We start from the raw sequence: 26,994 nt of genomic DNA, 5'->3' as shown, positions 1-26,994 counted from the left end.
AGCCTCTTCAAACTATTTACAAAACCCACCTGTCTGACGTGATGGATTGCCAGCAGAGCAGGTGATGGCGAATCCTGCCTCTGACTGGTCCCTGATGGAAAGTGTCAGTCAAGAAAGACCACTGGCCCCCTGATCCAGGAGGACATTGGATCCCACGTCTGCGGTCATGGAAGGGGCAAAAATCAGGCTGAGGGGGTGAGGAGCAGCTGCAAGGCCTAAGGACCTGGCCGCAGCCTGGTACTCCTTAAAAGTGCTCAAGCGCTGAGTCTGCTTTGTCTACAAAGAGACGGGTGCCATCAAAGGCCATGTCCATAAGAGAGGACTGGACATCCCCGAAAAAAAACAAATGTCCTCAACCAAGCATGGCGATTCAAGGCCACCGTCGATACAACTGATCTACCTAGTGAATCGGTTGTATCCAGTCCACATCGTATTGTGAACTTCACTGTCTCTCTCCCATCAGCAACAGCGTGGTAGAGAATGGTCCAGGCCTCCTCCTGGACCTATGGCAGCACCTGCGCAACAATGTACCATAAAGAATGGGTGTAACAACCCAAAAGGCATGCAGTGTTTACAGATTGCAATGCCAGACTGGAGGAAGAAAACATTCTCTTCCCAACCTGATACAGTCTCTTGGATTCCCTCTCTGTAGGCGCAGAAGGGAATGTGCCTGGGGATGTGGAGGCTTGGATAACCAAGCTCTCAGGGGTTGGGTGCTGCGTCAGGAACCCTGGGTCATTAGGCTCTGGTCTATGGCAATGGGCGACTGTCCTATTAACAGGAGCCCCTGTGCTGGGCTTGGACCAAGTCCCCAGCAGGACATCAACAAGGGCTTTATTAAAGGTCAAAATGGGTTTAGAAGAGGAAGCCCCGAGCTGAAGCACCTCAGTCAGGATGTTAATCCTGATGGCCACCGAAGGCAACTCCAGACCCAGAACCTTAGCTGCTCTTCTCACCATCATGGAATAGGACGCTCCCTCCTCTGTACCCATAGTAAGCAGAGAAAGCATGCCAGCATCAGGGGAGGAGTCCAGACCACTGGCTTCACCCAGGATCGCACGCCATTCCAAAGGGTCTTCAAGCTAGTATCTTAAAGGGTCCACGACTCCTCTGAATCCTCACCGTACCCCCAACCCATAAGTATAAAGGTCTTGATGCAACCTATGGAGCAAAGTCCCCGCTGAAGTCTGAATCAGCATCGCATCTGCATTGAGGATGCGGTCGACGCAGACCGTGGGCATGGGAGGCATCAGAAGTGTCCACGTCAGAACCATCACCAGGGAAGGTCGAGAAGGCACGTCTGATGCCAGGTTGGATCCTGGAATGGATCCCTGGGCTCCCTCCGGAGCTGACACCGAAGCTGCTAGCCCAGAACCCGAGGGGGCCCCTGCCGACACTGCAAGGCCTGTCGGCACTCCAGTGGGATCAGACTGCCAAATATGAGGCGCATGGCCTCATAGAACTCACTGAGTTTGGTAAGGATGGCTGCAGCTCCCGGAAACTCAGGGAGGTGCGGAGCTGACCTAGAAGCAGTCTCCGAGAGCGGAGACGTAGAGTGACAGCGCTCCTTTTTCTGCGTAACAGGCAAAAAACGGGGTGTAGACAAAGAACACTTGCTCTTTTTCGAAGACTTCTTATGCTTACCCTTACGTCCTGAGGACTTGGAGTGGGACGACGAAGAGTGGGGGCTCTGTGACCAGTCTAGGGACTTTCTTCTCGACTGAGACCAGGAGCGACGCGGAGCCGTGCTCTAGGCCGCAAGCAGCTTTAGGAATTGCTCCCTCAAAGCTTTCCGAGTCATGGCCTGGCACTCGGAGCACGAATTTTGGTCGTGGTCGCACACCAAACAGCAGAGACACAGGAGGTGCAGATTCGTCACAGACATCTTCCGATGATGGGAGTCACAGAGCTTGAACCTGGTCTTTCGTGACATCTCAATGTACCAGAAGTGTCAAAAAAGGCTTTGACAAAAGTTAAGAAGTCCAGTCAAAAATGAGTGTTCAGATCTGCACACAGGCTGGCGTGGAAAAAAATGAACTGACGTCAGCTTGTCAGGGTGGTGCCTATGTAGGTACCACGACATCCTATCCGGCGAGCACAATGTCTATGATGGACGCAGAGCCGACTGATGCCACGCAGGGGTACTGCTCGAGAAAAATCTACGGATCCAGACTGACGCCTGGGGAAATTCTAAGGTAAGGAATCTGCAACTAGAAGTCTCTAACAGATTGGTGTGATAGCCGCTTCACTGAGCTCCAACAAGCTCATGTACAAGGGACTCTTGCAGGCTCAACCGGGTGTTCATTAATAAGCTGTCCATGAGGACTACATGCAACCTCAAAGAAAAATCCAAGACCATCCAAGTGTCCAAGTGCCCATTAGATGTTTGACTGGAAGGCATACACCTGAAGGACCCAACTCAAAATGTATAGAGGATAAAGGAGGATGGATAGATTGGGTGCACACCTTGAGAACTATGGAAATATATAAATGTTTTTGGAGAAACCAAAGGCCAGAGGGAGTTGGAAATTGTTCAGCCATAATCCAACCAATCGCAGACAAATTAAGTACATCATGAAAAAGTACGAAGTTCACTGGAGAAAAAAAATAATAATTAGAAACGGACTGTGGCTCAAACATGTAAAACCACTGAAATTAATTAGTTATGATTATGAATGACCGCTGTTCTGGCATTCAGGGACAATGCTAGGTGATTGGCTACCAAAGTGAAATTCTGCTGATTCAACCATCTCCAAAGAAGTAGAGCCTCTTGGCACAGGATCCAGCACCCCCAACACACCCTGCAGGAGAGTACCCAGCCACCTGTCCAGTTGGTGCTCTTCTGCCATTACACAAGGTCCTGGGCCATCTCTTGTGAAACATGGACAGAGTCAGAGATTCAGTCACAGTGCTGGGCCCAATGAACTCTTAGGATCCATGTGCAAATTTGCCACCTGGAAATGGGTCAAAGTGGATGCATTAGCCCAGGATCCCTAGAAACTCTAGAACCATCCCCAAAGAGGCCCAGGATTCAGCCCCAAAAATAGTTATCATATTGTGAACATCCTTGCATCGCTGCAGCAGTGGAAAGGCCTTGAATTGTTCTAAGTCCAGGATAGACAGTATGAAGGACAATTTCTGAGTAGGGTTCAGGTGGCAATTTGATTAAATGGCTGAAATTCCTAAGGATATCAAGAGGATGGCGAAAGTCTGAAGGTGGCCTGTGACACTGTGGTAAGCATGTAGGAGGCTGGCCTGGCTTGTAGTGGGTACCAGAGGTACTTGCACCTTGTGCCAGGTCCAGTTATCCCTTAGTAGTGTAGAAGAGGTGTTTCTAGCAGCTTAGGCTAATAGAAGGTAGCTATGGCAAAGCAGCTTAGGCTGAACTAGGAGACATGTAAAGCTCCTACTATACCAGTGGTGTCATATGCACAATATCATAAAAAAACACAATACACAGATATACTAAAAATAAAGGTACTTTATGACAATATGCCAAAAGTATCTCAGTGAGCACCCTCAGTATGAGGATAAGTTACATACACAAGATATATGTACACAAACCAAAATTATGCAGATAATAGCAAAAGGAAGTAATGCAAGCAATGTAAAGTTACAGTAGATTGCAATAGGAGCACATAGGTATAGGGGCAACACAAACCATATACTCCAAAAGTGGAATGCGAACCACGAATGGACCCCCAACCTATGTGAGCTTGTAGAGGGTCGCTGGGACTGTAAGAAAACAGTGAGGGTTAGAAAAATAGCCCACCCCAAGACCCTGAAAGGTAGGTGTAAAGTGCAACTACAACCCCCAGAGAGCACCGAAGTCGTGATAGGGGGATTCTGCAAGGAAAACGAACACCAGCAATGTAACAACAGTGGATTTCCGGACCTGAGTGCCTGTAAGACAAGGGGACCAAGTCCAAGAGTCGCGGCACAGTTGAGAGTGGGCAGGAGCCCAGGAAATGCCAGCTGTGGGTGCAAGGAAGCTGCCACCGGGTGGAAGAAGCTTGGTGTTTCGCAAGAACGAAGAGGACTAGGAACTTCCCCTTTGGAGGATGGATGTCCCACATCGTGAAGAAGCTTGCAGAGGTGTTCCCACGCAGAAAGACCGCAAACAAGCCTTGCTAGCTGCAAGGGTCGCGGTTAGGGTTTTTGGATGCTGCTGTGGCCCAGGAGGGACCAGGATGTCGCCACTTGGATGAGGAGACAGAGGGGGGCCGCCCAGCAACGTAGGGAGCCCTCACAGAAGCAGGCAGCACCCGCAGAAGTACCTGAACAGGCACTTAGAAGAAAAGTGAACCGGAGTCCATCCAAAGTCACAAAAGGGAGTCCCACGACGCCGGAGGACAACTCAGAAGGTTTTGCACTGCAGGTTAGAGTGTCGGGGACCCAGGCTTGGCTGTGCACGAAGGAAATCCTGGAAGAGTGCACAGGAGCCGGAGCAGCTGCAAATCACACAGTACCCAGCAATGCAGTCTAGCGTGGGAAGGCAAGGACTTACCTCCACCAAACTTGGACTGAAGAGTCACTGGACTGTGGGAGTCATTTGGACAGAGTTGCTGAGTTCCAGGGACCACGCTCGTAGTGGTGAGAGGGGACCCAGAGGACCAGTGATGCAGTCTTTTGTTGCCTGCGGTTGCAGGGGGAAGATTCCGTCGACCCACGGGAGATTTCTTCAGAGCTCCTGGTGCAGAAAGGAGGCAGGCTACCCCCAGAGCATGCACCACCTGGAAACAGTCGAGAAAGCCGGCAGGATGAAGCGATACAAGGTTACTAGTAGTCGTCTTTGCTACTTTGTTGCGGTTTTGCAGGCGTCCTGAGCAGTCAGCGGTCGATCCTTTGGCAGAAGGTGAAGAGTGAGATGCAGAGGAACTCTGGTGAGCTCTTGCATTCGTTATCTAAAGAATTCCCCAAAGCAGAGACCCTAAATAGCCAGAAAAGGAGGTTTGGCTACCTAGGAAGGAGGATTGGCTACCAAGAGAGGTAAGAGCCTATCAGAAGGAGCCTCTGACGTCACCTGCTGGCACTGGCCACTCAGAGCAGTCCAGTGTGCCACAGACACCTCTGTTTTCAAGATGGCAGAGGTCTGGGACACACTGGAGGAGCTCTGGGCACCACCCCTAGGAGGTGCAGGTCAGGGGAGTGGTCACTCGCCTTTCCTTTGTCCAGTTTCGCGCCAGAGCAGGGCTGGGGGATCCCTAAACCGGTGTAGACTGGCTTATGCAGAGATGGGCACCATCTGTGCCCATCAAAGCATTTCCAGAGGCTGGGGGAGGCTACTCCTCCCCAGCCTTCACACCTATTTCCAAAGGAAGAGGGTGTTACACCCTTTCTCAGAGGAAATCCTTTGTTCTGCCTTCCTGGGCCAGGGCTGCCTGGACCCCAGAAGGGCAGAAACCTGTCTGAGGGGTTGGCAGCAGCAGCAGCAGCAGCTGCAGTGGAGACCCCAGAAAGGCAGTTTGGCAGTACCCGGGTTCTGTGCTAGAGACCCGGGGGATAATGGAATTGTCCCCCCAATGCCAGAATGGCATTGGGGTGACAATTCCATGATCTTAGACATGTTACATGGCCATCTTCGGAGTTACCATTGTGATGCTGTACATAGGTAGTGACCTAAACAGTGCACGCGTGTAATGGTGTTCCCACACTCACAAAGTCCAGGGAATTTGTCCTGAATGATGTGGGGGCACCTTGGCTAGTGCCAAGGTGCCCACACACTAAGTAACTTTGCACCTAACCTTCACGAGGTGAAGGTTAGACATATAGGTAACTTATAAGTTACTTAAGTGCAGTGGTAAATGGCTGTGAAATGACGTGGACGTTATTTCACTCAGGCTGCACAGGCAGGCCTGTGTAAGAATAGTCAGATGTCCCTAAGGGTGGCAAAAGAAATGCTGCAGCCCATAGGGATCTCCTGGAACCCCAATACCCTGGGTACCTCAGTACCATATACTAGGAAATGATATGGGTGTACCAGTATGCCAATGTGAATTGGTACATTTAGTCACTAGCCTCTTAGTCACAAATTTAGAAAGCAGAGAGCATAACCACTGAGGTTCTGGTTAGCAGAGCCTCAGTGAGACAGTTGGGCATCACACAGGGAACACATACAGGGCACATACTCATGAGCACTGGGGCCCTGCCTGGCAGGGTCCCAGTGACACAGACTAAAACAACATATATACAGTGAAATATGGGGGTAACATGCCAGGCAAGATGGTACTTTCCTACAAAGCACACCTTAAGAAGCCAGTTATCAAACTATTGAACTACATGTATCCCCGACCTCTGAATGTAAGTTGCAAACATAGCCATCACTTTCGTAAACACCCAAGGAGCTGAATTAGATCTGAAGTGTTCCAACCAAACTGTAAACTGCAGGGATGGTCTGTGGAACTGCAGGATGGGTAAAGAAAAATATACAACCTGCAAGTCGAGGATAACATTCAGTACCCTGAACCCAGAGAAGATAGAATCTAATCAAGAGTCAGCATTTTCAATTTGTCCTTCAGAAAGGCAGTCAATGACCGGATGCTGTTTATAGGCTTGCGGCCTCTGTCCTCCTTCAGGATGAGGAAGTAGTGTGATTAGAAGCCCTCACCCCACTCACAATCCGTCACAAGGTTGACAGTGAACTTGGCCCGCATGATACTGATTTCTTGCATCAAAATAGCAATGTATTTTGCCAAACATCTGTAGGAAAGTACCCTCTTTTTGGCATGTTACCCCCAATTTCTGCCTGATGTCAGTGTGTTTGACTCTCACTGGGATCCTGCTAACCAGGACCCCAGTGCTTATGCTCTCTCTCCTCTAAATGTTGGCACTGCATACTGGTAACACAGTATTTCACCCCAAATTGGCATACTGGTCCGCCCTTATAAGTCCCTAGTATATGGTACTTAGGTAACCAGTTCATTGGGGATCCAGGGGATCCCTATGGGCTGCAGCATTACTTTTGCCACCCATACGGAGCCCATGCAAAGGCTTCTACAGGACTGTCATTGCAGCCTATGTGAAATGGTGCATGCACCATTTCACAGCCATTTATACTGCACCAGGTCACTTATAAGTCACCCATATACCAGGCTTTTCAACCCTGAAGGCTGGGTGAAGAGTACCTGTGGGTGAAGGCACCGTGCACTAGCAGAGGTGCCCCCACGTCACCCAGGACCATTTTCCCAGACTTCGTGAGAGCGGAAATGCCATTTTACGTGTGCACTGGACATGGGTCAATACAACTATGTCCAGCTTCACAATGGTAACTCAAAATATGGCCATGTGAGGTGTCTAACCTCTGGGAATTATACTCCAATGCTGATTCTAGCATTGGTTGTATGATTCCATGCACTCTGGGGGCTCCACAGTGGACCCCCAGTACTGCCATACCAGCCTTCTGAGGTTCTCCAGTCAGCCTCAGCTGCTGCCACCTCACAGACAGGTTTCTGCCCTCCTGTTGCTCAAGCAGCTCGAGCCCAGGAAGGCAGAATAAAGCATTTCCTGCGGGAGAGGGGTGTTACACCCTCTCCCTTTGGAAAGAGGTGTTACAGGCATGGGAGGGGTAGCCTCCCAGAGCATCTGCAAATGCTTTGAAGGCCACAGATGGAGCCCTCCTTGCATAATCCAGTCTACGCCGGTTCAGGGACCCCCCCAGTCCCTGCTTTGGTGCAAAACTGGACAAAGGAAAGGGGAGTGACCCTTCCCCTGTCAATCACCACTCCAGAGCTCCTCCAGAATGTCCCTGGGTTTTGCCATCTTGAATTCCAAGGTGGTGGGGCTCTCTGGGGGCATCTGATTGGCCATTGCCAGCAGCTGACATTGGAGCCCTCCCCTGATAGGTGCTTACCTTTGTAGCTGACCAACTCCCCCTTTTCAGTGCTATTTAGGGTCTCTCCTCTGGGTTTCCCCTCAGATTCGGATTGCATGACTCCAGAAGGAATCCTTTGCATCCTTTACTTCACCTTCTACGGACGAAACTGCATCTGGACCCTTCAGGATCTCTACAAACTGCAACAAAGAAGCAAAGACGACTTCTGCAACATTCTATCTTCAGCTACTGCCAGCAACTGCAACTGTTTCCAGGTCGTGTATCCTCTGAGGACTGCCTGTCTTCAGCCTGCACCAGAAGAACAAAGGAATCTCCCTTGAAGTGAAGGAGTCACTTCCTTGCTTCACCAGGCACCCCTCTGCAGCGACGACCAGTGGCTTGGGTCTCCTCTCCTGACGAAGTGCGTGGATCCAGCATCACGGGTGGTGGACTGAAGTGGTCCAGACGGTCCTGACTCCCTACTATCCAACTTTGGTGGAGGTAAGAGCTTGCCTCCCCACGCAAGTCAGAACCCCCGTTCACCACGTGCTCTACAGTTGCCAAGGCTGGTTTGCATCCTTCCACAAAATTCTTCGTGCACCGTGCAGCTCTGGCCCCCACTACTCTATCCTGCGACGCACAGCCTCATGCATGGTTCTCCGGCAGCGTGGGATCACTTTGTCCAGTCCTTTGTGGGCCTCCTTTTGCATCTTCTTTCTCCCCGTGCTGTGGGACTCCAGTGTGTGCTGCCTGGTCTTCTGAGGGCTCTCCGAGTTGCTGAGAGCCTCCTCTGTCTCCCCTTCCAAGGTAGAGGTCACCAGGTCCCTCCTGGTACTGGGCAGCACCATTTTCTGCTAAACACAAGCTTTGCGTGTGCCAAGGCTTGTTGGATGAATCCAGCGATGCAAACCAGACTGCAGTCATCTATCTGGCATGGACATCATCTGCACCAACCAGGAACCCACATCCATCTTCTTGGGTGCAGTACTGACTGTTCTTCTTCAAAGGTGGTTCTTCGTTTGCATCTTCATCCGGGTTAGCAGGGGACTCCTGTTGGCCCTAGACTCTTCAGTGCTTCTTGGACTTTGTCCCCTTCTTCCACAGGTCCAGGAATCCATTGTTGGTGTCTTGCAGTCTCTTCTGGTTCTTGCAAAATCTTCTATTGTGTGTTCTTGTGTGTTCTAGGAAAGTTACTGTGATTTCCTCCTACTTTCCTGGGCTCTGGGGTGGGTCCTATTACTTAGCTTTGGTGTTTTCTTACACTCCCAGCGTCCTGCTAGACACTACACTTGCCTAGATGGGAAATCGACTTTCGCATTCCACTATTTTAGGATATGGTTTGTGTTCCCCCAGGCCCATTTCTAACTATTGTGATTTTCACTATTTGCACTGTTTTCTCACAGTTTTTGTTTACAGCTATTACTGAATTCTAGTGTATATACTGAGTATATTACTTACCTCCTAAGGAAGTATAGTCTCTAAGGTATTTTTGGCATTTGTGTCACCCAAATAGTACCTTTATTTTTGTAACACAGAGTATTTTCTTCCACATGTTTGAGTACTGCGTGACTACAGTGGTATTGCTGGAGCTTTGCATGTCTCCTAGATAGGCCTTGGCTGCTCATCCACACTACCCCTAGAGAGTCTGGCTTCTAGACACTGACTACATTTCACTAATAAGGGATACCTGACGTGTTATAAGGTGTAAGTACCTCTGGTATCCACTACAAACCAGGCCAGCCTCCTGCAACATCACACTGGTTTTGGGGGCTATAAGAGGTGTGGGGGAATGTGAGGAGGGGATTAAATTAAAGAAAGGGCTACGTCCCTTTAAACAATGAGCAAAGCCACTCAGTCTGACAAAGTTGATATCCAGTATCCTTCACTGGAGAGGCAGATTGTGGTCCTGAGAAGGAAAAATAAAAGTAGCTTGGGGACCTCTCCTGCCCCAGAGGACAAGCTAGAGGATTTCTGTCCCTAATGGCATGAACCTCCTCAGCACAACCACATCCTCTGTCCTGAAAGGGCTAAGATGGTAGCTGAACTGGCTTGGAAGATAGAGGCTGCTGGTAAGCTCGACCAATAACCCCCAAGGATCTAGGTGCAGCACAAATATCTTTGACTCATTTAAGAGTTGAGTTGGCCAATGAAGGGCCTGTCCAAAGATATCCCTGAAAACTCAATTGATCGCATCCAAATGTTTATTCTATACACTCGACTTGCTCCACTAGCAGTATTGTGATGCTGAGGCCTGCCCACAACACATTTTGCTGTGTCCTGCTGATCTACGATTGTTTTGACCAGTGAGTTACTGAGGTCCTCTGGAACAGCTCTCAAGATCTTGCTGGCCATCTCATTTAAGATATGGGATGGCCCAGGGTGAGAACACTATCCAGTGTCCAGGGAAGTGGCCAACCCCCTGGCCTTCTGTAAATCCATGTAAAAATTGTCAACATCATAGTAAAAGGGGAAAATAATCCCCATCATCTCCATTGTAATAACCAAAGGCTGGTTGATTCTAATCAGAGTTGTAACCAAAAAACTGTTCGGTGCTACTGTGTGTATCAGAGGCAAAGGCATGGTTCTGTCTGAGTAGGTTTAGTTGGCACCTGGTGCATCAGTACAGCTTCTAAAAGCTAACTAAGTCGGGGTCAAGATGAATTAGGCTCTGAGTCAGACAGAACTACATTGTCTATGAAAATACTGACCCTCGTATAGCAAAAAATTGTATTCTGAAGGCTAAGGCATGTAGGGATTCTTTAAAACACACCATATCGTCGTATATGTTGCTGACCTTCATAACATTCACATTTTTTACTCTCTTGATACAATTTTTATTACGTTTTCATTTATAGCTTTAAAATAACTGTGGATTTCTTGTTTTGCACATTTGTGGTGAAAGGTTTGCAGAACCCACAACAAAAATATATATGTCTGACAGTGTTCGAAAGTGGCACTTCTTCCGCGGTCACCCCAATTATTTGTGAAGTGATGGTGCCGCTTTTTGAAACCTGCACTCTATTGTCCAGTGTATGTGCTCAGACTTCAAAGGCCAAAGTATTGGTGCAGAATATATACCAATGACATGCAAAGTTAACTCATCTGTGGACTACAACACACAGATCAGTCAGCCACATTCTGCATCACAAGGGTACTTTCTGCAGCATCCTTGGTATAACCATCCTAAAAATTGCTATAGTGACAGAGGGCAAATCTTCACCTTACAGATTTACACTCAGACACCCGTACTGATGCCTGGTACTACACCCTTTTATTAACTTCATTATCCATTCATCTCATTACTAATTCTCATCCCACTAGAAGCTGCAGCCCAAAGGATAAAGTAAATGGTGGACCTAAGCTGTCCTTCACAGAAACTAGTCCTTTGTAACTCAGGTTTTCCAGCTTTGGTATCCTCCCTCGATTGATAAGCTTTAATCATTCTCCATCGTCATGATGGGTCCAAACAACAGTATTAATTGTGTAATATGTACATTCAATTGAAACAACCTAAACTTAAGCCATTAAAGCGGACATGTGGAGCTCTCCACTCCCCCCCAGAGAGCACCTTCGCTGGTCTTTCTGCTACATGTCGTGTGAGGGAGTCGCCAGAAAGAGCCCTGCTCTTGTCAAATTCCAGAAAGAATACTTTTAAAATTGCTATCTCTCTGCCCTTTCCTGCACTACAGTGAGCTACAACTTCTGCTTCTTTCAACTGTGAGTTGTTTCTGGGGAACGTTCGGATATTCTTTGATTTAGGGGAGCCACTTCAAACCATCATAATGTCAGATCAGGAGAAGAGATCTCTTTTCAACCCTTGTTTAATCTGCGAGCAAAGGAACATCTACACAGATGGTCTGCACTCTCAATGCAATTATTGTTCTCTCACTTAGCAAATCTGTCCCCAAGCACTTCCATGAAGGTCGCACAAAATAGGAAGCACTCAGAACATCCAAGCACAGAATTCATTTGAAAAGCACCAGTTCTGTGAGTGGAAAAGCCAAGTTGTCTTGAGAAAAGAAGCTAACAAGGCCACAGAGCAAACTGTACACAAGATGCATGGAAATCCAGGACTTCTGAAGCCCAGTCAACCCTCCCTATCTAGTGATAAGACAAAAACTTTATCACCATTGACAGTACAGCTGACCGCATCATAGTCATCTACCACTACATCAATGGCAAAAGACTTGGCCTCTCCGCATCGAGGACACCACAGACTACAATCCTGTTGATAAAGCAGAAATACTTTGCTGCAGACGATCCTGCCACCAAGGTCCTGATCAATGAAGACCCCAGTGACTATGACCACTTTGAAAACATAGCAAACAACCACTCCATTGAGGATGCCATCAACAAAGATGGGTTATTATCATGCTATTGAAGTATTCACATTTGTCACAGAGTAAAAAACGCCTGTGTCTAGAGTGGCTATGGCTAGATGCAGAAGTCCACTGGAAGTGGCAGTAACTTGTGGCTGGTGACACTAGCACCCACTGCTCCTGCCCCTCAACTCCCTCTAGTACAAAGCTCACTGCTCCAGTCAATGCTACTTCCACCCTTTTCTCTCAAGTGTGTGCTGAGGCTAATCCAATCACAGTTGAGCACAGGTTCAACACTTACAGTACACTGTAAGGAGCGGTAACAGGGAAGGGCTGGAGAGCGGCAAAGAATATGGACTGTAGACTGCAGGCTGCCTTGTATGAAGAAAACCACTCGCACCCTCTTCAGAAACACATGTTCAGTGACTTAGTCTACTACAAAAAGCAACATCTCAGACTCTGAAATCAAAACACTGGCAGTAAAGATTACAAATTAAATCAGCAATTTACAATATTTGGTTTTCTTAACGGAATATAATTGCATAATATTCACATGATCAACCAATTTGCAGAAACAATGGCAATTTACCTATCAGAAATCTGCGTTTTCCCATCTAGCCTGAGGTATCGGTGCTCATGATGTTTCAGGAAAACTTCTAAAATGTCCAGCATCATAGTGAACTGGCTAAACAACACAACTCTATCACCCTGTTGAAAGAAAAATGGACAGTGTACAAATATTAAAAATGCACGTGCCTACAGTTGTAAACAAGAAATTGCCAAAATTCCCCCATCACATCAACATTTTGCTTGGAACATATAAAAGCGTACACAGACCGAATTAAGTTTTGAGTCTCTTTAAGAAGGATGCAATATTTTTCATTACTAAAACAGAGTTTATCCATCATTATTCTACCCCTGCGTTTTGCAACTGAACAAGTAAAAAAAATTGCTTGGACAAGTAGATAGAACCTACTTATGCACAACAACCTAACTGTGACGTATGTATCCAGTGGAATGACTGGACACACCCATTTGAGGTCAGCGTGCAGTATAACAGAAAGCCTTGTGAACAGCTGTGGTGACATGCCAAGACACCAGAAATGTGGGTGTTGACTGTGCCGACTAGCCCATGAATTGTGGAACACAAACATCAAACAAAATACAAAAACAATTACCTATCCACATAAAAAGTACTGGCCTAAAAAATGAAAAATTAGCAGAATTAACCGCACATAGAATATGGAAGGCAAAATATATTTTAGGTATCATTGTGGGCCACAGGAGGATGCTAACCTGGCTATTTTACTCATGTACCATTCAGTTGAAGAAAGAACACCTGTTCACATACAAAAGCAACAGCTGCCAAGAGTCTGCATTTTAACTTTGTTAGCCAGAAGAGGGCAATGCAGCACATAACATTAGCCTAAACAGTAAAAACTTCATAAACAAACGCACGCAGCCTCTTTTAAGGCACAGTCTACTCTTATGTTATGTAAAGAATACAGTTTAGAAGGACAATTGTGAGAGAGTGTAGCTTTTATAATCTATATTAACATGAAATATTTATGAATTAATGTGTGATAATGCTCATAGAAACTGTAATAGTGAATTTTGCTTAAACGTGCACTTGAAATGTGACCACGGGGAGTGGCCATCAATGTATATGTGGACTAATAATGATGATGATTAAAATGTTTACATTTTTTTATATTGAATAGGTTCTATACTAATTATTAATCATTGCATTATTGAATTTGTGCTGAAATCCTTGTAGGCCTTAAGTTAGCATGAGCCGAAGATTAGCTGCTTGGCTTTTCCTATCTTGCAGTGTGCTGACTCGCAAAAGGACATGACCTCTTGTTTTCTTCAAACTAGAAGCTGAATGTAACCATGCTAGATCCATTCTCATGCATTCTTCATTGCTTGTAGAAATTATTAAAACAAAATGCAACAGTGTAGATTAATGTAATGTACAAGGTCATTCAAACCGGTTAAGACAATGGAGCTACTGACCAAAAGATGTGCAAAGAATTACAGAAAGATGAAATCAGACCGGACGTGCCACCTCTGAAGACATCGAACAGGAGAACCAATGAGAGACTTGTAAAATAATATGGGGTGAAAGATTAATGACATAATGTGTTTTCCCATTGGATAAAGATAGTGGGGTATAGCAGATGTCCAATAGATTTTTAGGGGAATGTACAACGAAAAAGGGATAAAAACCCATGACAAAGGGAACCAATTGGGTGGGTTAGGGAATACTATTGATTTTATCCAGAAACTTTGTCACTCTGTTTGGTGACTTATTGGTTCGCTTAGGACCATCCTCGTCCTTAGATTGCCCATTTACACTTTGCCTTCTTATGAGGGAAGTGCCCCCATCATTGCCCCGGAGCTGAGTTCTGACTGATGGCGATTTGACTGATGTCCTGAAGACAAAGACTGAACCTGTGTGGTGACCTAAACTTTGGAGGGTAACTATGACAATGAAATTGTGATTTGTCTGTTTACTTTTCCTTTCTAGGTACCAACTGCTTACTTTTGACAGAGACCATAGTTAGATGTTTTCCAAATTGGTGTTCTAAATTGTTTGCATGAAGTGCAACATGCGAATGCTAATCAGTGGTTAGGACAGGTGTTCACAAAACTGACGCAAATAGACAAACGACCGAAACTATGCTTTGTTGAACTGACGCGTTATTGGCACTCTGCTAAATCGATCAATGTTCACGCAGTGTTATGTTCTGATGTTTGTGATTCTCGCCTTAATGAAATCTTATCAAAAGTTGCCATATCGTGACTATGCTATTATGTTTCTTGGTTTTGAGATTGGCGCATCTGCTTTTAGAATTGTAAACAATAGGGAATAAAACTCATAAAATTCTACTAAACTGGTGTGGTTATTCATGGCTGCAAGGTCATGGTAGTTTTTGAATTGATTAATGACTGACTAAAGTGAAATGTATTGTTGTGATAAATATTGATGACATTATTGACGTATTGATTGACATATTGATTAGCTATCTCGTCCTAAGGGGTCTCTCAACTGGGTCAAAAGATTCATTGGCCTAAAACGAGTCCTGATGTGTAATAAATTATCATAAAGGGACGCGTTAGCAATTGCCAACGCTGTTCTACAATTATTTAATCTTAAACTCTTCCAACGGGGAAGGAATAGGGAATTCCTCTTTCATCTCCTTAATGTCGTATCGTCTCTGTATCCCCCTGGTTCTTCTCGTGAGACTGGGGGTGCAAAACTAGGCCCCGGGTGGATAGGGTTCCAAAAATGAAATTAAAGACGTTATGGAGAGGAGGGGTGGGCGGTTTGCTTGTATTGACTGGGGGTAGAAAAAAAGAGGCCCTCTTGTCAGAATAATACGTATATAGTGTTGTGAACAATAAATGACAACGTATCTAATTATAGCACCTTGGAACGTTAGAGAGGATTCTTCATAATCTAAGAAAAAAAAAAAGCTTTTTCCTGTTGAGAAGAGAGGAAGGCGGATATCTTTCTACCGCTCGAGACGCATGTTCCACACTACTGGTTACATATTATTACACAATAATTGAAGATAGATGCATTAGTGCTCCACAGCAAGAAAGTTCCATTGGAGGAGTTGCCGTATGCTTTAGCAATACCTCTGGGATGAACAAGTCATTTACTACGGTAACGCTCTTTAAAGTAGAGACTTTCTAGCTGCAGATTCGTCAATTTTTAAATATTTCCTAGGCATAAGGCTTCACCCCAAAATGTTTTCCATAGTACCTCTGCGTGCCGGAAGGTAGCACCATGCAGCTGTGCAGAGACGCCGTTCTGCTCCGGAAGTGATGTGCTGGGCCTATATAGATACCACTCCTGGGCGATGACGTCAGTTGCTTTCAAAACTGTCTGCACCCCCAGGCGTGGAGCCCCCAAAAGCAAACTGAAAAAACCAGTATGCAGATTCCTAAATTGGGGACCTTATAATGGATAGAGTTGAATCACAGAACGGGGAGTTAGAGTCTCTACCAGAAAGAGCATTACCGAAGGTAAGAAACTTGCTCTTCTCATAGGGTGCTGAGTAGTCACTTTTTTTAATAGCCACCAAAGAGGAGGTGGCTAGAGAATAGACTCAAACAAGAAAATCCTGTAGAACCGAGCAGGCAAAGTTCCCTTCTCAGCCGACCTGGATGTCCAGACAATAGGGTTCTGTGAATATATTGTGGGGCATCCACTTTGTCACCTGGCAGATGTTTGGGACACAGACTCAGAGTGCCAATCCAGTGGTAGCAGCTTTGGGTGGTGTGGGAGTGCAACACTTCCTGGGGCTTCTTCTTGCCAATGAAGCATGCCATGATGCAGAGCACAATCCATCGTGAGGTGGTACACATCTGCACAGCCTTCCTTTTTTTCACTTCGCGAATACCCCAGACAGCTAATCATACGCTTTTTGGACTGTGGCACGATCGATGTAGAAGCTAAGCACTGTCTTGAGTTCCAACTGTTCAACTCGCGCCTGTTGCCTAGGGGGTTGAGGTGGCGCATGAAACAATGGCATGGTAATGGTTTGACAGAAACTGAACAGTGGCTTAACTTTTGGTAGAAAGGATGACAAATTGTGCAGAACCACTTATTGGGGAAGAAGGTGGAATATGGTGGATGAACACACGGAGCCTGAAGCTCACTCACATTCTGTACAGAGGTGATGGCAATTAGGGTCGCTGTTCTGATGGTGAGGACCCAAAGGGAACTGCTGTAGAGCGGCTCAAATGGAGTACACATTAAGTAAGAACAAAAATGAGGTCCCACTGGAGAAATCACAAAAGAAGAAGAGGGAAACATGCTCTAGCCCTTTAAAAAAAAAAGCATCAAATCATCACAAACAGTGATTAGAACAACAAAGGCATTTAAAAAAGTTATGATAGGAAGGCTGAATGGGCTGAAAAATAGCCTTTAAAAGTGCCCAAAAGCAAGAGCTTGCTGGGCGAGGACATCGGACAATTGGGCCTGGAGGGGGTCAAAAAGGCGTGCGCCGAACCAAACCACAAACCTGTCCTAGCAACAGTGGTCTTTGATGAGGGACATCTGGCTGCCAAGAGGACATCAACCACCTCTGGGGAGAGACTGAAGAAATTTAGCTGGCACTGCTAAGTATCCATGCATAAGGTGGAGATTGTGAAGGCCAGGATGGAGAACCTCATCTTTCCACTGCAACTGCAGATCCTCACGAAGAGGCAGCCTGATTGGAAAGCAGATGCTCAAGCCCAGGAGTTCTGGATACCATACTCTCTGTGCCCAATCTGGAGACACTAGGATCAACTAGACCCATTCCCTAATCTTCTTGAGAACTCAGAGCAGGAGTGGTATCAGTGAAAAGGCATGCAGGAGCACCACATTCCAATTGAGATGAAACATGTATCTGAGCAATCTCCAACACACAGAAGTGCTAACATTGCACGTTTTTTTGGTGGCGAACAGATCGAGCCAAGGTTCTCCCCCATTCATGGAAGAGACTTTGCACCACCTCTCTGTGTGACTGCCACTTGTGATCTTCTAGGCACTGTTGCTGGCAAGGTTGGATAGAGAGGCCCAGAGCAAATGGTAGCCCTACTCTCCTTGAAACGTTCAAGGGTGGTATTTGCCTTGTCCTCGAACAAGCAAACCCCATCGAACGGCATGTCCAACAGAGAGAACTGGACATTACCAAAAACCCAGTTGATCACAGCAATGCATGTGACACAGGTGCATCAGCCGGTCCAACTGAGTCAGGGTGTCCAAGCCATAACAAATTTGTGAACTTGGCGGAATCACAATCATCCTGAATCACCTGTAAAAGAACAGGGTTAAGGTTTTTCTGAACAGCAGGGAAGGATTTGTGCCTGTAGGAGTTGGTGTAGTTTGAAATAGTGTTTTAAGCACTGCTTGACCAACATTTGCTTGTTGGTGAGATAGCACTTCCACACAATAGTGTTTAGTAAATGCTTGTGGTATAGACCATGTGGCTGCTTTGCATGTCTGCCATTGGTATATTTCCTAAGAGTGCCATTGACTCTTTTTTTCCCTACCAGAATGTGCTTTAGGAGTTACTAATAGTTGCCTTTTAGCTTTAAGATAGCAAGTTTGAGTACACCTTACTATCCATCTGGCTAATCCCCGTTTTGAAACAGGATTACCCTTATGAGGCTGCTGAAAAGCCACAAAAGGTTGTTTAGATTGTGTGAAATCTTTTGCTCTGTCTATAAAATACATGAGAGCTATTTTGACATGAAGAGTGTGAAGAGCTCTTTCAGCAACTGAATTTGGCTGTGGAAAGAAGACTGGCAATTCCACTGACTGATTGATGTGAAGTGGTGAAACCACTTTGGGTAGGAATTCTAGATTTGCCCTAAGTACTATTTTGTGCTCGTGAATTAGGAAGAAAGGTTCTTCTAAAGTGAATACTTGAGTTTCACTAACTCTCCTTACTACTAATTGCTACTAGGAAAGCAACATTCCATGAGAGGAATTGAAGAGTGCAATAATGCATGGGTTCAAATGGTGGACCCATAAGCCTTGTGAGCACAATGTTACGATTACAAGCAGGAGCTGGTTGAGCTCTAGGTGGAATAACTCATTTAAGCCCTTCCATAAAAGCTTTTATGACAGGAATTCTAAACAGAGAAGTAAGCTGTTTTTAAGGTAGGCTGATAGTGATGTTAAATGAATTTTAATAGATGAATATTCAAGATTTGCTTTTTGTAAGTAAAGCAAACAACAGACAATATCCTGTACTGATGCTTTAAGAGGATTAACGTTTTTAGGTTGACAGTAATATACAAAACATTTCCATACTGCTGCATAGCACTGTCTTAGTTGTAGGTTTAGGGGCTTCTTTTAGAATGTCTATACATTTTAATGGAAACTGTAGATATCCAAACTCTGACCTCAGGAGCCAAATTGCTAGGCTGAGCATACCGGGATGGGGATGCCTGAAATGACCTTTGTTGGAGTCAATAGATCTCGTTGGTTTAAGAGCTTGTGATGTGGTACTACAGATAGATCCAACAGTGTTGACCTGCCCACGTGGGAGCTATGAGTATCGTAGTGAGGGAGGTGTGACGAATCTTGTTGACCAGAAATGGAATTAGTGGGAGAGGGGGAAAAGCGTAAGCAAATATCCCTGACCAAACGATCCATAGAGCATTGTCCTTGGAACAAGGGTGTGGGTACCTGAATGCGAAGTTTGGGCATTTTGCGTTTTCACTTGTTGCGAAGAGGTCTGTGTGTGGTGTTTCCCACATGTGAAAGTACTGTTGAATCACTTGTGGGTGAATTTCCCATTTGTGTATTTGTTGCTGTGTCCTGCTTAAGAAGCCCGCTAGTTAGTTGTGTATCCCTGGGATATACTCTGCTAGGAATTGAATGAGATTGTGAATTGCCCATTTCCAAATTGTCTGTGATAGAAGATACAATTGAGATGAGTATGTCCCCCCTGTTTTTTAAGATAATACATTGTTATCATGTTGTCTGTCCTTATTAACACTGTTTTGTGTGTGATCTGTGGCTGGAGTGCTTTGAGTGCTAAGAACCCTGCTAGCAATTCCAAGTGGTTTATGTGGTAGGTTTGTTGGATTGAGTCCCGCTGTCCCTGTATTGTAAGATTGTTGAGATGGGCTCCCCAACCTGTCATTGATGCATCAGTGGTGACTCTGGTCTGTGGCTCAGGGTCCTGAAATGGCCACCCTTTTGATAAGTTGGTGTGATTCCACCATTGCAGAGAGTTGTAAGTTTGGCGGGCCAACAACACTAGATTGTGTGCCTGAGACCACTGTTGCTAGAGACACTGTTGTAGGGGGTCCCATGTTTAGAAGTGCATTGGGTACTAGTGCTATACAGGATGCCATCATTCCAAACAGTTTCAAGATAAACCTTATTGTATGTTTGATTATATTGTAGCTGAGATATGAGATTGTGGAAACCCTGTGGGTTTGGGTAAGATGATGCTGACAGTGTTCAGAATTGCTCCCAGATATGGTTGTATTTGTGCTGGTTGAGATTTTTGGTAATTGATTGTGAACCCTAGACTGTGTAGGGTATTGATTGTGTATTCTGTGTGCTGTTGACAGGTTTGAATGGTGCTGGCTTTTATGACTTATGAGCCAGTCGCACAGACCGGGAAAGACATGTATATGTTGCCTTCTGAGGTATGCTGCGACCACTGCTAGGCCCTTGGTGCTGTAGTTGCCCCAAAGGATAGCACTTTGCTTTGGTAGTGCTTGCCCTCTATCAAACATCTTAAGTATTTGCAATGTGCTGGATGTATGAGAATATAGAAGTAAGCATCTTTCATATCTAATGCTGTCATGTAGTCCTGTTTTTGTAATAAGGGAATGAAATCCTGAAGCGTGACCATGTGGAAATGCTATGGGATAATGTAATTATTAAGGGGTCTGAGATCCAGGATTGGTCTGAGGGTACCATCCTTTTTTGGTTTGAGGAAGTATACAGAATATACTCCTGTCCCTTGTTGAGTTATAGGTACGATCTCTATTGCACCTTTGATTAGAGGTGATTGTACTTCTTGTGAGGAGTTTAGGAGAAAGCTTGTGCGAGCGAGGGGTACTTGGCGTGGCACCGAGGGCAAAAGCGAAACGGAGTCCGATCCATCAGCCTGTGCTGATGTAGGCCCGAGAAGGGTGCTGTCGCCCGAAAGGGCGTCTAATCAATCCCAATGATACAATCCGATCGAATATAGCCAGAAAAATGTGTTCGAAAAACGATACAACAAATTGATGACTAATCTCCACCCTTCCCAGATGGCTGCCCCATCCTAGTGTGATACGTCTTACTACTGTGTGATCTTCTTGGGAAGGGAGAGGAATTTGTCTTTGACCCGACTGTTAACCATCACTGCAGATCTTTTGCCGAAGCCTCCGAGATCTGGACTTTGTCAGATTCCCCTGATGCTGCACCTACTGGAACTTCAAGTCCCATTGTAGAGCCCACATATGCCATTTGGCATATGTCACCAGCAGGATGCAGGAGGCCATGAGACCCAGCAGCCTCAGATTCATTCTCACGAAATCCAGGACAGAGACTGAAACATCGGTATCATAGACTGAATATCCTCGACTCGCTGTTTGGGAGGTTAAGCCCAAAACTGCAGTGTGACTAGAACAGCTCAGATGAAATGAAGCATCTGAGAGGGAGTTGGGTGTGACTTCTGCATGTTTATAGTGAACGCCAGCAAAAGCAGGAGGTCCGCCATAGTCTGGAGGTGGAAAGCTCCTGGGGAGAACCAGCCTTCAACAGCCAGTCATCGAGACATGGGAAGATTGAAGCCCCTAATCTCAGCAGATGAGCTGCAACCACAGCCATCACCTTGGTGAACACCCAAGGGGCACTGGTAAGGCCAAAGGGGAGCACTGTGAACTGAAAGTGCTTGTAGTCTACCATGAACCACAAGTAACGTCTGTGGGGAGGTCGGATGGGGATATGAAAACAAGCGTATTTTAAGTTCAATGTTACCATTCAGTCTACTGGGTCCAGGGCAGATAGAACCTGAGCTAAAGTGAGCCTCTTGAACTTTTTCTTGAGGAAGAAATTGAGGGATTGGTGAGCTAGGATAGGGCGAAAACCTTGACCTTTTTGAGAACTGGAAAGTAGCCGGAATAGCAACCACAGCCTACTTCTGGTACATGAAACCTCTCTATAGTTCCCTTGGCCAAGAGAGCTATAACTTCCTTCCAGAGAAGGGATAAATGATCTTCCGTCATCCAATCGTAGGATGGTGGCATGAATGGAGGGGTAGTCTTGAAGAGGTGGGAGTAACCCTTCTGGCAACTGCAAAACCCTCCTGTCTGATGTAATGGATTGCCAGAGCAGCAAGTGATGGCCAAACCTGCCAACTGGCCCATAATGGGGTGAGTCAGACTAGGAAGGTTTAGAGGCTGCTTGGAGGGGGGGTAGTGGACTGAGCAGACCGCTGGCCACCTGACCCACGAGAACGGTGGGTCCCACGACCCTGGCCACGCAGAGGCTGGGCAGCATATGCAGCACAGTGGCTGACTGGGAATGGGCACAGTTGGAGAACCTGTCTGCACCCACACGAAAGGAGCACAGGCAGACTGATGGGAAGTAGGGGCCTCTGCAATGCCCAAGGACATGGACGTAGCCCGAGAAACTTTATAGCGCTTGAGCCCAGAGTCTGCCTCGTCTCTGAAGAGACGTGTCCCATCAAAGGGCATGTCCATCAAAAAAGCTTAGACATCCTCCGAAAAGCCAGACGCCCTCAGCGAGGTGTGGCACTTCAGGGCCACGGTCAAAGAAACCGCTCTTAGCAAGTCAGTCATGTCCAGTCCACAACGGCTGCATCTCTCTGGTCAGCAACAACCAGAGAGAGTACGACCAGGGCCTCTTCCGGGACCTGGGGCAGCACTTGCACAACTGTATTTCACAGCATGTGGGAATAACGTCTAAAAGGCATATGGTGTTCACAGGCCGCAATGTCAGGCTGGCGGAAGAAAACATCTTCCCAAGTGTGTCCATCCTCTTGAATTCCCCATCTGGGGGTGCGGAAGGGAACACACCCTGGGAAGTAAAAGCTTGGATAAGTAAGCTCTCAGGGGTGGGGTGCTGCATTAAGAAACTTGGGTTCCCAGGTGCGGTGCGATGGCAGAGAGCAACTGTCTTGTTCAGAAGAGCCCCTGTGCTGGGTTTGGACCAGGTACCTGAGTAGGACATCAGTGAGGGTATCACTGAAATGGAGCAGGGGTTCTGAAGCTCCTGGTTGCAGCACCTATGTCAAGAGACTAGTCTTGATGGCCACTGAGGGCGGATGAAGTTCCAGGACCTCAACCACCCCCCTCACCACCATCGCGTAAGAAACTCCCTCCTCAACAGCCACAGTAGGGAGAGAAAGCATGACAGTACCTGGAATAGTTTCCAGTCCACCGGTCTCACCCAAGACGTCATACCAATCCATTTCTTCATGGGGCTGCTATCTAAAGGGTCCAGCGACCCCTCCCATTCATCACCGAAGCCTAGTCGATAGAAAAGCTTAGAATCCAAAAGAAGAGGCAAAGGTCTGCCGGAGTTGTACGATACCCATCCGGCTCCGTGTCAGAGTCGGCGATCACAAAGGAAAAGGCGCTGCCCATGTGGGCAGACTGTTCTGGAAGTGTTGGCATCAAGACCGACATTGGGGTGGCAAGACTGGCGCCTGTCCTGATCCAGGACTGGATGCCTATGAGCCCCTCGGTGCAGAGTCCCAAGCTGTCCAAGCAGAACCCAAAGGGGTCCCCTCTGACTCTGCAGGGCCCAAAGGCGCTCCAGGGAAACCGGGATGCTCAGAAATAAGGCACATGACCTCACAGAAAGGAGTTCAGCAACGGTCGATCTGGCTCCCGGAACCTCGGGGAGGTGCAGAGTCGGCCCAGGTGCAGGCTCCGCAGAACAAGGCCTGGGGAGAATTCAAAGGTAAGGAATCTGTAGCTAGAATTCTTTATCAGATAGATATAGCAGGCCTCACGCTGTAGCCCCCCCTTGTGATAACCTAATGCGAGCAGACATCATTTACAGCAAAAGGTATAAGGAAGCGTCCTGGCATTTCTAAGGAAAGCCTGCCTTCTTTTTCCTCACTGTAGCATCCGGTGTCCTCACACCCAATCTAGGAGATACCAGCAACACACATGTGCTGTCACAAAAAGAACTCCTCTTCCATTTTCTACTCTAGTCCAGGCGATGGGCTTCGAAAATATAACCCGGCAGGCCTGTATTACTCCTGCACAGCCCACTATCACATCTGGCACTCAAGCACATATATAGCCCTTGGATTATCATATTCAGGATTTAGAGTTCATTGTGAGCTGCAGAAATGTATACAAATGGGCCTGTAGCCCTGTCTCTGTAATATACCAACCATGCTATGCTGCCACCACTGCACTCCACACATGAAACCTGCAACAGAGACTGTGTTCATCTGTCCCTATGAGGGTTTGCCACTCAGGATTCAGGAATAGGACCAAAACCTATCATTATCAAAGGACGAGGCATAGGTCAATGCACGTACATGGGATTATTGTGGGGCAAAACAAAAGTCCAAAAACCAGGATCACAAGTACGCAGTTTAGGCCCACTGAGCAGGGGACACATACGTATCACATATCATAAAGGGGACATTCCCGCCTCAACATGCAGTAATGGTCGAACATTTTCCTTTCGGCTGTTTGGCATACGCATGTTGAGGGCAATCAAACCTCCTTTGTGATGGGCATACATTCTTGCAGGAGGCGAAGGACCCCAAATTCAGGCCTCAGGTGCCAGACTGCAAGACTGAGCTGCCATAGATCTGAATATCTTACCTGGTCTTGTCTCTCTGTGAGAAGATTCGGCCTGAGGGGAAGCCTCCTGTGGGGGCTGATTGATAGCTCTAATAGAGTGGAAAACCAAGGCTGTCTGGCCCATGCTGGAGCCACTAACATAGGAGTTAGAGATGTTTCCCTGAACTTCCAGACCACAAAGGGAAGCAGTCTACAACAATTGTTCTGGTGGATATTCTAACTAAATTTGTCACCTTGTGAATATTCCCAAGACATCAGACTGGATCTGGAAACTTAGGACAGTTTGCCTGTGCACAAATAGGCCATTCTGCCCATCACTGATTTCATTCTGCTCTGGAAGTGGCAAGCAAAGCAGCATGTAAGCAACACGCATGCATGCGGACATCAGTGGCTTGCTAGGATATCCATGCCAACAGATGCAGAGCTCATCAGGATTGGTATGACTAGTGTGCAGATCTATAGACTTGAGACATTTTTATATGGGAAATAAAGAGTCCAGTTCACAGTATGAGGAGACAGGAGGACCAGTACGGAATCTCTGGTTAAAAAGAGTGCTACCCAAAAGATTGTTAGCAAAGGTAATTAACTTATTCTTCTGATGCAGACTCTTAACCACAGATTACTTCTCTTGTCAATAGATACCATAGCAGTACTGCCAAAGATGGTGGATCTGTGAAATGGCTAAGAAGTCCTGCAGGACCATGCAGACAAAATGCTTCTCTCAATGGACTTGACAAACAAGTTACTTACCTTCGGTAACGCCTTATCTGGTAGACTATCTAGCCGCATTTTCTGTGAACTGAACCCCTTAGCGCTGGTAGATGGTGTTGTTCAGCTCCACATGGTGTCGTCTGCTTCAGAAGTGATGTGCACGGTGAATATACAGGTGCCAGCACGATGACATGAGTTTCTTTTGATGACTTTCCACGACAGGAGCGCAGAGCCACAAAGAACACTGAGCACTGGTGTGTAAAACTAGGGCCTTGAAAAGGGAACTGCCTTGACACCAGAAATCTGTTCACAGAACATGGAGTAAGGGTGGGTCGGAAAGAAATCTTTGGCTAGATAGTCTCTCTAAAAGATAACACGTTACTGAAGGTAAGTAACTTGTTCATATGGTCGAGAATCCTAGCCGCTTATTCCTTTACCGTAAAATAGATAACCAAGCAATATCTTCCCAGACGTGGATCTGTGAACAGGATTTAAACCAGAAACGGCAAAGTGCCCAACCAGACGGACCGGACTGTCCAGGCAGCATTGTTTGGTGAATGTAGGCAGCGCTGCACATGTTGCTGCCTGGAAAATGTCCAGGACCGGAATACCGCATGCTAACGCAGTGGTTGCAGCCTTAGCTCTGGTAGAACAAGGAGGGAAACCCTTTCAAAGTTGCTTCATGGCCAACGCGTAGAAGAATTTAATTCAGAGCGCAATCCATTGGGAGATGGACCGTTTCTGCCCAGCCTTCCCTTTCTTGGCCCCAACATAACTCACGAAGAGTTAATTGTGTGCCTGGAATGGTTTTGTGCGGTCATGGTAGAATGACAATGCTCTTTTTGAGTCCAGCCGGTAGAGTCTCTCCTCTTCCTTAAAGGCATGAGGCAGAGCATAAAAGGTAGGTAAAGTGATGGACTGGCCTACGTGGAACGGGTTGACTACCTTTAGCAAGAAGATTGCTCAAGGCCCAGATTGTCTATGAAAAAGAAGATGTAGAGAGGCTGAGAGGAAAGTGAATGAAGCTCAATGACTTTCCGGGCAGATATAACTGCCACCAGAAACGCTGGCTTGCTGGTAAGGGGCCTAAGAGGACAAGAATGAAGCAGCTCAAAGGGAGTGCACATTAAGAAAGTAAAAAACAAATTAAGATCCCAGTGAGGTATACCAAAGGGAGCTGGGGAAACGTATTTAGACCTTTACGCAACCTATTTACAATACTGGACATGGAGAGAAGGCTGCTCTAGCAGCCACAGAAAGGCTAAGATGGTGGATAAATAACCTTTGAAGGTGCCCAATGCAGAACCCTGCTGGGCTAGGGTAAGGACAAATAAAACAGCTGGGGAAACAGGTGCACATAATGGATTAATCTGTTTCTCAGCACACCATGCCATAAACTGATTTCAACAGCTAGTGTATTCCGTCTTGGTGATATGCTGGGTTGGTAAAGATAACTTTGCAGATTTCAGGCAGAAGGTCAAAAGCTGTCAACTTGGGATATCAAACTCTTTGAGCCCAGTCGAGAGCCACAAGGATGATTTGAGTCCAGTTGTTCCTGATGTTTGTGAGAATTCTGAGCTGTAGTGGTAGGGGTGGAAAGTGTACAGTAGGCCTGAGCTCCAATGGAGATGAAAAACATTTCAGAGTGAGAGCTATCTTAGAAACTCCAGCATGCAAAACTGCTGACATTGTGCTTTCTTAGCAGTGGTGAAAATATCTAATCAAGGCTCTTCCCCCACTGCTGAAAGAGATCTTGCAACACTGCCGGATGGGGAAGCCATTGGTGATCCATCAGGGATCTTCGGCTGAGCTTGTCTGCCCTGGTATTCAGAGAGCCCGGCAGCTGTT

At 46.6% G+C, this 26,994-nt stretch overlaps 1 protein-coding gene across 2 annotated transcripts in view; it reads right to left on the bottom strand.

The window, feature by feature from the left end:
- The window catches only part of SMARCAD1 (SNF2 related chromatin remodeling ATPase with DExD box 1), a 690,140-nt gene that overhangs the window by 87,194 nt on the left and 575,952 nt on the right, over positions 1-26,994 (bottom strand). For both annotated transcript variants that reach the window (XM_069238045.1, XM_069238053.1), the window contains one exon: positions 12,719-12,837. In XM_069238045.1, the coding sequence (XP_069094146.1) occupies positions 12,719-12,837 (119 nt within the window). The remainder of the gene's footprint in view (positions 1-12,718; positions 12,838-26,994) is intronic.

The sequence above is a fragment of the Pleurodeles waltl genome, chromosome 1_2 (genome assembly GCF_031143425.1).
Source record: "Pleurodeles waltl isolate 20211129_DDA chromosome 1_2, aPleWal1.hap1.20221129, whole genome shotgun sequence".
NCBI lineage: Eukaryota > Metazoa > Chordata > Amphibia > Caudata > Salamandridae > Pleurodeles > Pleurodeles waltl.
This window is presented reverse-complemented; position numbering and strand designations above follow the sequence as displayed.